We start from the raw sequence: 15,464 nt of genomic DNA on the forward strand, positions 1-15,464 counted from the left end.
CGAGTAGCAGAAGTTTTTAATTTTAATGAAATTCAATTCTTAAACTTCTTTATGACTTGCGTTTTTCACGTACTGTATGAAATGTTTGACTAACCCTGTTTTCTTCTAGAGGTTTTATCGTTTTAGCTCTTAGAATTATGTTTATGGTCTGTTTCAAGTTAATTTATTGCATATGGCATGAGGCATGGATTGAAATTAATTTTTAAATATGAATATTCATTTGTCCCAGACCCAATTGTTGGAAAGACTGTCCTTTCTCCATTGAATTGCCTTGACCATATGTGTATGTTCCTATGAATAGACTCTATTCTCTTCTACTAATCTATATGTCTGTACTTAAGTGAGTACCACACTGTCTTAATTACTGTAGTTTTCCTGTAAGTCTTGAAATCAAGTACTGTTCTCCAACTTTGTTCTTCTCTTTCAAAATTGTTTTGGCTACTATAGATCCTTTGAATTTCTATGTAAATTTTAAAACGAACTTGTCTTAGTTCTTCTTTGATTTCCTGGTTGACCCAAACATTCTTGAGCAGAGTTGTCTTTAGCTTCCGAGTGTTTGAATTTCTTCCAAATTTTTAAAACATTCCAGTTTTAAAACATTATGGTCTGAGAATATGCAGGGAATAATCTCAGTCTTTTGGTATCGGTTGAGACCTGATTTGTGACCCAGTGTGTGGTCTATTCTGTAGAAAGTTCCATGTGTGCTCAAGAAGAATGAGTATTCTGTTGTTTTAGGGTGGAATGTTCTGTATATATCTATGAGGTCCATCTGGTCCAGTGTGTCATTCAAATCTCTTGTTTCTTTGTTGATTTTCTGCTTAGATGATCTGTCTACTGCTGAGAGTGGAGTATTGAGGTCTCCTACAATTAACATATTGTTATCAATATGACTCTTTATTTTGGTTAACAGCTTATGTAGATGGCTGCTCCCATGTTGGGGGCATAGATACTTAAAATTGTTAGATCTTCTTGTTGGATAGACCCTTTAAGAATGATAGAGTGTCCTTCTGTGTCTCTAACTACAGTCTTTAGTTCAAAATCTAATTTGTTTGATATAAGAATTGCTACCCCAACTTTCTTTTGACGTCCATTGGCATGGTAGATGGATCTCCATCCCTTCACTTTCAGTCTGGATGTATCTTTAGGTTCAAAATGAGTCTCTTGTAGACAGCATATGGATGGGTCCTGTCTTTTTTATCCAGTCTGCAACCCTGTGCCATTTTATGGGAGCATTTAGGCCGTTCACGTTGAGAGTGATTATTGAAAGATATGAATTTATTGTCAAATAATCTTCGACAAAACAGGAAAAAACATGCAGTGGAAAAAAAACAGTCTCTTCAATAAATGATGCTGGGAAAATTGGACAGCCACATGCAGAAGAATGAAACTCGACCATTCTCTAACACCATACACAAAGATAAACTCAAAATGGATGAAAGACCTCAATGTGAGACAGGAATCCATCAAAATCCTAGAGGAGAACATAGACAGTAACCTCTTTGACATCGGCCACAGCAACTTCTTTCAAGATACATCTCCAAAAGCTAGTGAAACAAAAGCAAAAATGAACTTTTGGGACTTCATCAAGATAAAAAGCTTCTGCACAGCAAAGGAAGCAGTCAGCAAAACAAAGAGGCAGCCCACAGAATGGAAGATATTTGCAAATGACACTACAGACAAAGCACTGATTTCCAAGATCTGTAGAGAACTTCTCAAACTCAACACCCAAAAAACAAAAATCAAGTCAAAAAATGGGCAGAAGACATGAAAAGACACTTCTCTGAAGAAGACATACAAATGGCTAACAGACACATGAAAAAATGTTCATCATCATTAGCCATCAGGGAAATTCAAATCAAAACCACATTGAGATACCCCTTACACCAGTTAGAATGGCAAAAATTGACAAGGCAAGAAACAACAAATGTTGGAGAGGTTGTGGAGAAAGGGGAACCCTCTTACACTGTTGGTGGGAATGCAAGTTGGTACAGCCACTTTGGAAAACAGTGTGGAGGTGCCTCAAAAAATTAAATATAGAGCTACCCTATGACCCAGCAATTGCACTACTGGGTATTTACCCCAAAGACACAGATGTAGTGAAAAGAAGGGCCATATGCACCTCAATGTTCATAGCAGCAATGTCCACAATAGCCAAAATGTGGAAAGAGCTGAGATGCCCTTCAACAGATGAATGGATAAAGAAGATGTGGTCCATATATACAATGGAATATTACTCAGCCATCAGAAAGGATGAATACCCAACTTTTACATCAACATGGATGGGACTGGAGGAGATTATGCTAAGTGAAATAAGTGAAGCAGAGAAAGTCAATTATCATATGGTTTCACTTATTTGTGGAACATAAGGAATAGCATGGAGGACATTAGGAGAAGGAAGGGAAAAATGAAGGGGAGGAAATTGGAGGGAGAGATGAACCATAAGAGACTATGGACTCTGAGAAACAAACTGAGGGTTTTAGAGGGGAGGGGGGTAGAGGGATGGGTTAGCCCGGTGATGGGTATTAAGGAGAGCACGTACTGTATGGAGCACTGGGTGTTATACGAAAACTATGAATCTTGGATCACTACATCAAAAACTAATGATGTATTGTATGGTGGCTAACATAACATAATAAAATAAAATAAATAATAATTAAAAAATAAAAAATAAAACTAGTCAGTTTCATAAAAACACTTGAGATTTTGATTGGGATTATGTTGAATCTATAGTTCAATTTGGGGTGGAATGACAATTTAACAATATTGAATCTCTCAGTCTATGAACACAGTATCTCTCTGTATTTATTCAGATCTTTTAAAATTTCTCTCAGCAGTGTTTTTTAGTTTTAAGTGCGAAGTTCTTATATATATTTTGTTCATGGTTTTGGGTGCTACTGTATTTTTACACTATACACTAAAATACAGTATAGTATTTTTAATTATAATTTTAATTGTTCATTGGGATTATATAGAAATAAAATTTTAAAATATTGACCATGCAAGCAGAGAAAGACAATTGTCATATGGTTTCACTCATACATGGAACATAAGGAATAGCACGGAGGACCATAGGGGAAGGGAGGGAAAAGTGAAAGGGGGGAAATCAGAGAGGGAGACAAACCATGAGAGACTGTGGACTCTGGGAAACAAACTGAGGGTTTCAGAGGGGAAAGGGGTGAGGGGATGGGGTAGCCAGGTGATGGGTCTTAAGGAGGGCATGTGTTGTGATGAGCACTGGGTGTTATATGCAACTAATGAATTGTTGAATGCTACATCAAAAACTAATGATGTACTATATGGTGGCTAACTGAACATAATAAAAAAATAAATAAAATATTGACCATGTATCCTGCAACCCTGTTAAACTCATTTCTTAGTTGTAATAATATTTTTGTAGATTTTTTTTTAAATTTTATTATGTTAATCACCATACATTACATCATTAGTGTTTGGTTTAGTGTTCCATGATTCATTGTTTGCGTATAACACCCAGTGCTATATTCAATCCGTGCCCTCATTAATACCCATCACCAGGCTAACCCATCCCCCCCTCCCCTCTAGAACCCTCAGTTTGTTTCTCAGAGTCCATAGTCTCTCATGGTTCGTCTCCCCCTCCGATTTCTCTCCTTCATTTTACCCTTCCTACTATCTTCTTTTTTTTTCTTTAGGACTTTCTGAGATGACTATGATGATGGCAATTAAAAACAGTTTTACATCTTATTATTTAACCTCTATGCCTTTTATTTTGGTTTTTTCCCTTATTATATTAGCTAGGATCTCCAGTACAGTATTAAATAGAAATGGCAAGAGAGGACATTCTTGCTTCATTTTTTTTTATTTTATTTTATTATGTTATGTTAATCACCATACATTACATCATTAGTTTTTGATGTAGTGTTCCATGATTCACTGTTTGCATATAACACCCAGTGCTCCATTCAGTATGTGCCCTCTTTAATACCCATCACCAGGCTAACCCATCCCTCCACCCTTCTCCCCTCTAGAACCCTCAGTTTGTTTCTCAGAGTCCATAGTCTCTCATGGTTTGTCTCCCCCTCCAATTTCCCCCCCTTCATTTTTCCCTTCCTACTATTTTTTTTTTTTTTAACATATAATGTATTATTTGTTTCAGAGGTACAGGTCTGTGATTCAACAGTCTTACACAATTCACAGCGCTCACCATAGCACATACCCTCCCCAACGTCTGTCACCCAGCCACCCCATCCCTCCCACCCCCCACCACTCCAGCAACCCTCAGTTTGTTTCCTGAGATTAAGAATTCCTCATATCAGTGAGGTCATATGATACATGTCTTTCTCTGATTGACTTATTTCGCTCAGCATAATACCCTCCAGTTCCATCCAGGTTGTTGCAAATGGCAAGATTTCATTCCTTTTGATGGCTGCATAACATTCCATTGTATATATATACCACATCTTCTTTATCCATTCATCTGTCGATGGACATCTTGGTTCTTTCCACAGTTTGGCTATTGTGGACATTGCTGCTATAAACATCGGGGTGCACGTACCCCTTCGAATCCCTACATTTGTATCTTTGGGGTAAATACCCAGTAGTGCAATTGCTGGATCATACAGTAGCTCTATTTTCAACTTTTTGAGGAACCTCCATACTGTTTCCCAGAGTGGCTGCACCGACTTGCATCCCCACCAACAGTGTAGGAGGGTTCCCCTTTCTCCGCATCCCCGCCAACATCTGTCATTTCCTGACTTGTTAATTTTAGCCATTCTGACTGGCGTGAGGTGGTATCTCATTGAGGTTTTGATTTGGATTTCCCTGATGCCAAGCGATGTTGAGCACTTTTTCATGTGTCTGTTGGCCATTTGGATGTCTTCTTTGGAAAAATGTCTGTTCATGTCTTCTGCCCATTTCTTGATTGGATCATTTGTTCTTTGGGTGTTGAGTTTGGTAAGTTCTTTATAGATTTTGGATACCAGCCCTTTATCTGATATGTCATTTGCAAATATCTTCTCCCATTCTGTTGGCTGTCTTTTGGTTTTGTTGACTGTTTCTTTTGCTGTGCAAAAGCTTTTTATCTTAATGAATCCCAATAGTTCATTTTTGCCGTTTCTTCCCTTGTCTTTGGTGATGTTTCTAGGAAGAAGTTGCTGCAGCTGAAGTCAAAGAGGTTGCTGCCTGTGTTCTCCTTTAGGATGTTGATGGACTCCTGTCTCACATTTAGGTCTTTCAACCATTTGGAGTCTATTTTTGTGTGTGGTGTAAGGAAATGGTCCAGTTTCATTCTTCTGCATGTGGCTGTCCAATTTTCCCAACACCATTTGTTGAAGAGACTGTCTTTTTTCCATTGGACATTCTTTCCTGCTTTGTCAAAGATTAGTTGACCATATAGTTGAGGGTCCATTTCTGGGCTTTCTATTCTGTTCCATTGATCGATGTGTCTGTTTTTGTGCCAGTACCATACTGTCTTGATGATGACAGCTTTGTAATAGAGCTTGAAGTCCGGAATTGTGATGCCGCCAGCTTTGCTTTTCTTTTTCAACACTGCTCTGGCTATTCGGGGTCTTTTCTGGTTCCATATAAATTTTAGGATTATTTGTTCCATTTCTTTGAAAAAAGTTAATGGTATTTTGATAGGGATTGCATTAAATGTGTAGATTGCTCTAGGTAGCATTGACATCTTCACAATATTTGTTCTTCCAATCCATGAGCATGGAACGTTTTTCCATTTCTTTGTGTCTTCCTCAATTTCTTTCATGAGTATTTTATAGTTTTCTGAGTACAGATTCTTTGCCTCTTTGGTTAGATTTATTCCTAGGTATCTTATGGTTTTGGGTGCAATTGTAAATGGGATTGATTCCTTAATTTCTTTTTCTTCTGTCTTGTTGTTGGTGTATAGGAATGCCACTGATTTCTGTGCATTGATTTTATATCCTGCCACTTTACTGAATTCCTATATGAGTTCTAGCAGTTTTGGGGTGGAGTCTTTTGGGTTTTCCACATAAAGTATATTATATCATCTGCAAAGAGTGAGAGTTTGACTTCTTCCTTGCTGATTTGGATGCCTTTTATTTCTTTTCATTGTCTGATTGCTGTGGCTAGGACTTCTAATACTATGTTGAATAGCAGTGGTGATAGTGGACATCCCTGCCGTGTTCCTGACCTTAGGGGGAAAATTCTCAGTTTTGTTTCTGATCTTAGGTAGAAAGCATTTAGTTTTTTCACTATAAGTTTTATGTTATTAGGTTGAGGAAGTCCTCCTCCATTCCTAGTTGCCTGAGATCCATTATGTTGAGTGGATATTGAATTTTTTCAGATGCTTTTTTTGCATCAGTTGAAATGATTATATGTTTTTTCTGGTTATATGGTGAATTATATTGATTAGTTTCCAGATGTTTCAGTGGCCTTGCATTTGTGGGATAAATCTCTCTTGTTCATGATATATGATCTTTTTAATATAGTGCTGGACTTGGTAATATTTTGTTAAGGATTTTTGTATCTGTTTATGGGAGATATTGGTCTGTAGTTTTCTTTTTCTTTTCCTGTAATTTTGCTGTCATTTTTGATATCAGTGTAATGCTAACATCATGAAATGAGTTGACAAGTGCTCCCCCTTATATTGTAAGTTGTGGAGAGTTGATATTATTTCTTCTTTTGATGTTTGAGAAAATTCACCAATGAAGGCATCCGGGCATGCAGGTTTTGTGTGTGTGTGTGTGCACATGCATGCATGTATATGTGTATAAAGGTTCTTTAACTATGAATTCAAATTTAAATAACACAGAGTCAAATTATTTATTCCTTCTTGAAAGAGCTTTGAGAGTTTGGATCTTTCAAAGAATCCATTTCATTTAAATTATATTTATTTGTATAAAGTTATTCATATTAATCACTATTATTTTTTAATGTCTGTAGTTCTATAGTCTTTATTCTTAATTGTGGTAAGTCGTGTCTGCTCTCCTTTTTATCAATTTAGGCAGATATTGGTCAATTTTACTGATCATTTCAAAGAACCAGCTGTTAATTTCATTGGCTATTATTTATTTTCTGTTTCTTATTTTTATCATTTCCATCCTTCTATTTACTTTAGGCGTAATTTGTTCTTCTTTCCATAGGTTCTTAACGTGGAAGCTTGGATTGTTGATTTTAGATCTTTCTTCTTTTCTAATTAAAACATTTAATGCTAGAAATTTCCCTCTAAGTACTGCTATAGGTACATCTGACAAACTTCAATGTTATATTTTTATTTTTATTCATTTCAAAATATTTTTTAATTTATTCTGTGATTTCTTCTCCATTTTTATTTATCTTTTTAGTAATCTCTACCCCCAACATGGGGCTGGAACTCACAACCCTGAGATCAAGAGTTGTATGCTCTACTGACTAAGCCAGCCAGGTGCCCCTGTGATTTCTTCTTTAAATCATACTTTGTTTACTTGTTTATTTACAATTTTATTTATCCGAGAGAGAGACAGAGAGATCACAAGTAGGGTGAGGGACAGAGGGGGAGAGAAAGGGACAAGCAGACTTCCTGCTGAGCAGGGAGCCCAATGTGGGGCTCCATTGCAGGACCCTGAGATCATGACCTGAAACCTGAGCCGAAGTCAGATTCTTAACCGACTGAGCCACCCAGGCACCCCTAAATCATAATTTTTTTTAAAAGAATGTTGATTAATTTCTAAATGTTTGGAGAGTTTCCAGACATCTTTCTGTATTAATATCTAATTTAATTCTCTTGTGGTCAGAGAACCTACTCTGTATGATTTCAAAGCAAGTAAATTTATTGAGGCTTTTTTATCCCCCTGAATATGTCCCATCTTGGCTGACAGCCTATGTACATGTAAAAAGAATGTGTATTTTGCTGTTGTTGGGTGAAATATTTTATAAATGTCAGGTCAGATTCATTGATAGTGTTTTTCAAGTATTTTCTATTTTTGCTGATTTTGTTTACCTGTTCTCTCAATTAGTGAGAGAGAAATGCTGAAATCTCCAATTATAATTGTGGTTTTGACTTTTTCTTCTTTTAGTTCTATCTCTTTGCTTTATTATTTCAGAATTCTGTTATTAGGTACATTTAAGATTGTTATGATTTTCATGAATTTTCAACTATTATAAAGGTATGGAATTTTAGTTTAATTCATTTTTATTTCAGCATTTTTAAAAGTCTTGCTGTCATCTTTTGGCTTGCATGATTTCAGAAGCAAACTTTGCAGTTTTTCGTATCTTTGTATGTGTGTCCTTTTCTTTGGAACAATTATTTATAAATACAAATATTTATTATAAATATATTATAAATAAATATAAATAAAATATATTATAAATAAATAAATATAAATAAAATATATTATAAATATATTTAAAATAAATACAAATAAAGAACAATTTGATTGTTCCTTCTCTTCCTAGAAGTATTGCTTAGGATATATAGATGGAGTCAACAGATTTCAGATATTTTTGGTTTCCTGTAAAGTTCCTACACATTAATATCTACTGCCAAGGAACCACTCTGATTTATGAGGGCTTCCAGTGCTTGACTACAGGCTCATGAAGGCTTTTGGATAGTACCATTCATTGATTCTACCAACACAAAAAGAATAGTGAGGTTTTATTGCTTAGTATAGTCAGGGCAATTCCCCAGATTCCCTTTCAAGTTGAATTCTGTCAGAGAGCACAAATTCTCATTTTGATGTGACTTGAAGTTAATATGAAGAATTTTGGCATCTTTGTTATGAACTAATGTACTTTTTAAAATCCTAAAACCTATAACTATTGCAGTTAAATGATGATGATGATAGTAATAAAAAGAATTGCAGTAATATTTTGTATACTTTACAGCTTACAAATCATTTCACATACATTTTCTCATTTAGCTTTATGATTATTTGTATTGAGAAGTTTTTAAAGACTCACTCTAATCAGTAAACATTGGCTGAAGAAAAAAGATTTTATAGCCAGCCATTTTTGAAAGATTAGGGAAAAAAAAAAAAAAACTGCTCAAAAGCCCTAATACTTACTGTCATTTAATTACACAGAAATTCTTAGTTTCAAATGAGATCAAGCATATATAAAAAATGATAAAATTAGAACAAAATGACCCACTTTTTTTTGTAGTTTTGTTCCTCTAAGATTAGAAGTGGATTTTCTTTCATTTTAAGAAGGGTAAACAAATGTGTTTATATTATACCAAGAATATTTCAAAGTAAATATTAGTTGTGAAGGGCATCACTAGCAGGATTAATACTGATCATTTCTTACTTCAATAGAAAAGAATAGTCTTGGGGCTCCTGGGTGGCTCAGTCGTTAAGTGTCTACCTTCAGCTCAGGTCATGATCCCAGGGTCCTGGGATCGAGCCCCACATCAGGCTCCCTGCTCTGTGGGAAGCCTGCTTCCCCCTCTCCACTCCCCCTGCTTGTGTTCCCTCTCTCGCTGTGTCTCTCTCTCTGTCAAATAAATAAATAAAATCTTTAAAAACAAAACAAAACAAAACAAAAAAGAATAGTCTTTAAATGCCAATTTAAGATAAATTGGTATGTGGTATCTATGAAAAATTATCAATGGAGAGTACCCATTAATAAAACAGACTTAAAAGTATTTATATAGTCATATTTATCATGGATATTTGTATTTACTCACACCCACACCAAAGTATGTGGGGCTGACAACTAGAAACAACTTAGAACTGATGAAGCTGGTCAATAAGAATTGTGTTCACATCAAAAACCTGTCTTTAAATCTATACAACAGAGGCCCAACAACTGATGAGAAAAATAGAGTTAGCTATTGTGGTCTACCTAAACATTCTTCTCATGTTTATGCATTTTTAGTGTAGGCAGTTTGATTATGTGGAGTATAAATTAATTAATGCTGAATGATAGGCATGAGATAGATGGAGTTGGTTGGTAGCTGGTATTTAAAATGAAGATTTAACCACAGAATCACTACTGGCCTTGCCAATCCCACATTTTTAGCACTTATGCAAGAAATGATTACTGTTTTTTTTCCTTTATGGAGGTATTAACTCTGTTTTTGTTAGTGTATTTTTTATTTTTAAAACAATCACTTGGTTTTACTTTTTTTGTGACAGGTATCTTCACACGAGGACAGCTGGGCCTGACAGACACCATTTTCCATCACATTCACTGTGATGAGATCTATGAGGCAATAAACATCCTGAGCAGTATGAACTGGGACACTCTGGGTCACCAGTGCTTTATCAGCATGAGTGCCATTGTAAACCATCTTCTTAGACAAAAACTCACTCCAGAGAGAGAAGGTCAGCATGAAATATATTTCATAAATGGATTTTGTATATATATGAAGTACATTTTATTGAGTCAGTTATCTTTTGAGGATTTCTTTGAGTTATGTTATTGGAGATTGAAAGACAAAAATGTTAATGCCCTATTAAAACTGACAAGATCAGATATCAAATAATTATATGGTACTTTAGAGTATTTGTCAATATAAAGAGTAACATTTTTGTATGTATCTATGTTGGAACTCACAATGCAGTCATTGTACATTTCAGTCTAAGTTCATGTGTGGAATATGCTCAAATTTCAAACTTTAATCAAGAATTTCATGTACTCTTGGGGTGTCTGGGTGGCTCAGTTTGTTAACTGTCTGACTCTTGATTTCTGCTCAGGTCATGATCTCAGGGTGGTGAGATGGAGCCTGGCGTTGGGCTCCACGCTGAGTGCGGAGTCTGCTTGTCCCTCTGTCTCCCCCTCTACTCCTCCCCCTGCACATGCACACACACTCTCTCTCAAATACATAAATAAATAAATCTTAAAAAAAAAAAAAAGAATTACATGTATTCTCTAGGGTCTGGTATACAAAGGGCCCCAAACAAAAGTCCTTATTCTTCCTTCACTTTATTCATAAATATTTTTCTCTCCCATCCCAAGTCTTTTTTCCAGAGAATAGTCCTTACCACTGATTTTGTGTGTGTGTGTGTCTTTGTCTGTGTGTGTGTATGTGAGAGAGAGAGAGAGATTGAGAATTGTAGCTCAGCCAGCTGCTCTTTGTTTTCATTCTAACTGGTAGTTCTGATACCCTCTGCCTGCTTGATTTCTCTACTTTCCCTCAGCAAGTAATTCTGCCCATAGGATCTCAGATAAGACACTGTTTTGTCTCTCTCTCTCTTTTTTTTAAGTAAGCTGTACACCCAACATGGGGCTTGAACTCATGACCCTGTGATCAAGAGTTGCATGCTCTACCAACTGGAGCCAGCCAGGCACCCCTCAGATAGGATACTGTTTAAAAAAGGAGGGGGGGAAAAAAAAAAAAAAGGAGGGGGGGAATAATGTGCCACATACAATAATGAAAATCATTTTTATATTTGTTAATTATCCAGTATATGTTATTTTTATTGTAAGTTATTTACTTAATGTAAAATGCACCTAAATGTTCTTGCACTTGTATCTTTATTTCAAATCTTTGCAAGAATCATTGACGTTAATGATAAGTCCTAGCCAATGAGAAACTGTCCCTAGGTAATTTACAAGATAGAGAAAACAGGAAACATGTCAAAAGGTCTTTGCTGGAGAGCTTTTTTTCCTACTATTTTCTTTGAAAGTTTATAGATTTTCTTACTCCATTTTATTACATTTCCAAAGTAAACACGGTGTTTAGATAAAATTCTATACATAACCTTCATTGTAGTCATTTTAGAGGGCATGTTCCTTCAGGAAGTTCACATCATGGGACTTGTACCAACTCACAGGAGGCCCGCAATAAATATTTATTTAATGTTAATTGAATGTGCTTTTTGGAGGTAGTCCAATCCATCTATGGAGGGTCCAGTATTTCTACAGTGAGAAAATGCCTAGCACAGACAGTGCTTGGCCTGCTGTAGGTACTCAAAGAATATTAGTTAAAAATAAAAAGAAGAGTATAACTTCAAAATGTTAGATATTACTGTAATGTCTGCCTACAGAGTTATCTCAAGTACTTATTTCTTATATTGGTACATTCTCAAGCTTAGGTACATAGTAGGAAAAAAAAGGCAGAGTCCATAAAGAAAGCCTGTTATGGTATACACAATCTATACAAGAGATCCTAAATTTACAGTTGGAGAATCGTAGAGAAGATAAAATACTGACTGTCACTCAGGACACTGAGAAATTGCTAGCACCTTGGTGAATCTGTGTTGTAAGAAAGATTATTAGGGAATTCACAAATGGGCATTATCAGATTCTTGCTTTAATAAAAGATATTTTCAAGGAACCATTTTGGGAAGATAAGGAAATAAAAAGCTTGTATGATACCACGTTATTAAAACACTTGCATGATACTGGGTTATCAGAATATGTACATTTTAAGTAGGTGTATGTGTTATTCCCCAAGTAACTATAAAATACATTTCTGAAACATTCAGAATTCTTCTCTTTTGGGATTTATTCTATCTGAATCTAACGAATTTGACATGGTAATTTGTTTTCCTTTTATTAGTGGAACCCAGTGAGCTCTTTTATTTGTGGCTGTGTTGTGGTTATCTTTGAGATCTTCACTTCTGCCTTAAACATCAAGCTGGGCTATCTAATGAATCTGTAACTGTGCTGGGAGTTATGAGTATTCCATGTAGGCTCGAACATTTCAGAAGTACATGCTGTCAAGAAAACAAGCAATGGCAAGAGGATCTGGCTTGTTTTCACAATAGCATTGCTGTATTCAATTTTAATCTAAATTGACTGCTGCTTTGAAAGAAAATACCCCTAAAGTTCATCTTACTTTACTGTCTAGATTTGAGATTAAAAAAAAAAAAAAAATTACTAACAACTTAGCCAAGTCCATAGCAATTACTCTGATGAGGTATTTAATACTTTCAAACCTAAATATGCCTAAAACTAAAGAGTTTTGCTAAATAAGGAATTGTTTATTCAATCCAGCGCTGGTAGCATAAAAATCAATGGAGTCTTACTGTGAACTGTAGTGTTCTCATACAACTCTCACCATTACTGTAATTATATAACTTCTAGGTATTTCTGGGAGAAAACACAACCCCAAAGGCATGGCTTGGTAAAATCATGAAGCAGGCAAAATGTGCCTTTTTCTCCCAATCTCTAGCCCTCTGGTTTATCAAAACTTGCTCTCCAATCCTTTTTTCCTAGGAAGGTGTCAGTTGACCAAGAGGGGATTAGCATGTCATCCCTCCCAGGGGTATTAGCTTTTACACTTGGACAAAACCAGCAATCTTGTTTTTTAGGATGAGATTTAGGGAAGGCATGGGGACTGTCACTGTTTCTTTAAAATTATCTTAGAAAGGTATTATTACTCCAATAGGGCTATTTCCATTTGTATTATTTCAAAAACACTTCTAACACTTATTTCAATTCCCAATGTAAAAGTTTGTTTTCTCCTTTCAGTTAGAGTAAATGTTGAGCACACTGTGAGTTGATTTTACTGGAAATACTAGTTCAAACTGTGTTACTTTGATGAGTCACTGTTTTAATTATCCATTTGTGGTGAGAGGTTGGTTCATTATGGATTTCTTCAGTTTTGACAGCTTTTTGTTGCTCAGAGTCATTGTCAGCTTTGCCTCAAGTGAAAGTTTATACACAGGTTTGTTTTTGTACCAGCTGTCATATTTTAATTTTATCTTGCCTGCAACAAGCTCACATTTCATCCAAGTTTGCAAAACCTGACTGACTGCAAACATGAGTATTCTGTTGTAATTGAAGGAGTTTCACTTGTTTTAGTGCTGCTATGTTTGAATTCCACAGCACAGCTTGAGGCAAGCCTTGGAACCTTTTATGCTCCAACAAGACCACTCCTGGATACAACTATATTGGAATATAGAGACGAAATCAGCAAATATGCAAGAAGATTCTTCCATCACTTGCTCAGGTGAACAATATCTTGGAATTGATGAGTGTCAGACTAATTACCTATTTAATGAGTCATTTTCTTTAATTAGAATATTTCATAATATGGCTGTTTTCTAATAGTCCATTTCCTAAGAAAAAAAAAAAACAAATCTTGATATTCTTTATTTAATTTGTTCTTGTTTTCCTTTTAAGGAATATATTTGAATATTGTTTAGGGCTTTTACATTATCAGTACATTTGAATATAACTTCCCCTTTAATATGAAAGCAAACAATACTATGTAAAGTCAATTTTTGGGGGGTAAAGTCAGTTTTAAAGTATTAACTTAATTGTGCTCTTAGCACTAGAGAAATGTTTTAGTTTTAATTGAAGCTAAAAATATGAATGTGCTATAAAGCTCTGGGACAGTCATTGGTTTACTTTACTTTCAGAATTACTGTAGAAAGATTTGTCCATTGTCCTCTCATATAATGTGACAAGTTCCTAGTCTCACTGTGCCTCATTTTCTGTGCTTTAAATGGGTATAATATATTTCTTTAATCTTAGGGATTATATGAAAAATTAGATCATAATGTCAAGAAATCACTCTGAGTAAAAGACTATAGAAGTTGAAGGGCAAGTACATATAGCATATTCCATATACATAAAGTTCAAAAAATGGATGGATGGATGGAAGGAAGGAAGGTGAATGGATGGAAATAGATAGATGATGGCTAGATAGTTTAGGGATACATATAAATGTGTCAATGCTATAAATAAAAACAAGGAAGTGATTAGCACAAAATTTAGGATAGTGTAGGGTGAGTTAAGAGAAATATGATAGGAATAGGCACATGGGAGCTTCCAAGGTATTAGTAATGTTCCATTTTTTAAGATGAGAGGGAATTATATCAGGGTCCATTAAAATTATTATTCTTTTAATTGAATATACATGTTGTATACTTTTATATATGATGTGTTTTATAACAAGAAGTAATAGAATTACCAACTTCATGTACCAAAAGGAAGTATTAGGTCGAGTTGAATGTAGAGTTTTGATTTCATTTATAATCTGATATAGTTCTTTTTAACTCTTTCAAGCAATTTCATGTATAGTCTCTCCTTTTTTTCTCAGAACAACTCTGTAAGAGGGTATTATCATTTGACAAATAAATAAACTATTAAGTGGCACTTTAATCTTTACCCAACAGGGAAACCTTTGGAAAACAGTCTTTTTAGAAACTAAGAAATGTTAATATATTGCTTGAATTACAATCTGTGATTGAATCTTGCCTTTTTATCTGAATGACTTTAGCATATTTCAAGAAACTCTTCATCCTGAATGAGGCATTTTTCTACATGTGAACATATGCCAAAAATATTGGGGCTGGTGTCACATTTATTTGGATGTAGGGCTTTGTTCTTTGCTCTGACTATATTTTGTTTTCCTTGTTTCTGGGGAAAACTAATGAATTCACCTCCTGCCTGAAGAGCCCGAAAAGATTAATTTGAATGAAACAGATGTTTTGGAGGCATATTCTTGGTGGCCTCGCTGTCTGGCTTCTCTGACTTTATGCAGTGATTTAGTTGTGCATGAGCCTTGCATTTCATAATGCTGGGCCCTAGGATGCTCATATCCTGCTGATGTTCACACATTCTACTAATGTGCAAATTTT

General features: G+C 35.2%; 1 protein-coding gene across 17 annotated transcripts in view; it reads left to right on the forward strand.

The window, feature by feature from the left end:
• Window positions 1-15,464, forward strand: part of WDPCP (WD repeat containing planar cell polarity effector) — a 445,572-nt gene that overhangs the window by 170,105 nt on the left and 260,003 nt on the right. For all 17 annotated transcript variants that reach the window (XR_013441769.1, XR_013441770.1, XR_013441771.1 and 14 more), the window contains 2 exons: window positions 10,065-10,253; window positions 13,705-13,828. Coding sequence is in view for 12 of the 17 variants with exons in the window: in XM_078056482.1 (XP_077912608.1) it covers window positions 10,065-10,253; window positions 13,705-13,828 (313 nt within the window). In the remaining 5 variants the exon portion in view is untranslated. The remainder of the gene's footprint in view (window positions 1-10,064; window positions 10,254-13,704; window positions 13,829-15,464) is intronic.

The sequence above is a fragment of the Halichoerus grypus genome, chromosome 10, assembly GCF_964656455.1.
Source record: "Halichoerus grypus chromosome 10, mHalGry1.hap1.1, whole genome shotgun sequence".
NCBI classification, from domain to species: domain Eukaryota; kingdom Metazoa; phylum Chordata; class Mammalia; order Carnivora; family Phocidae; genus Halichoerus; species Halichoerus grypus.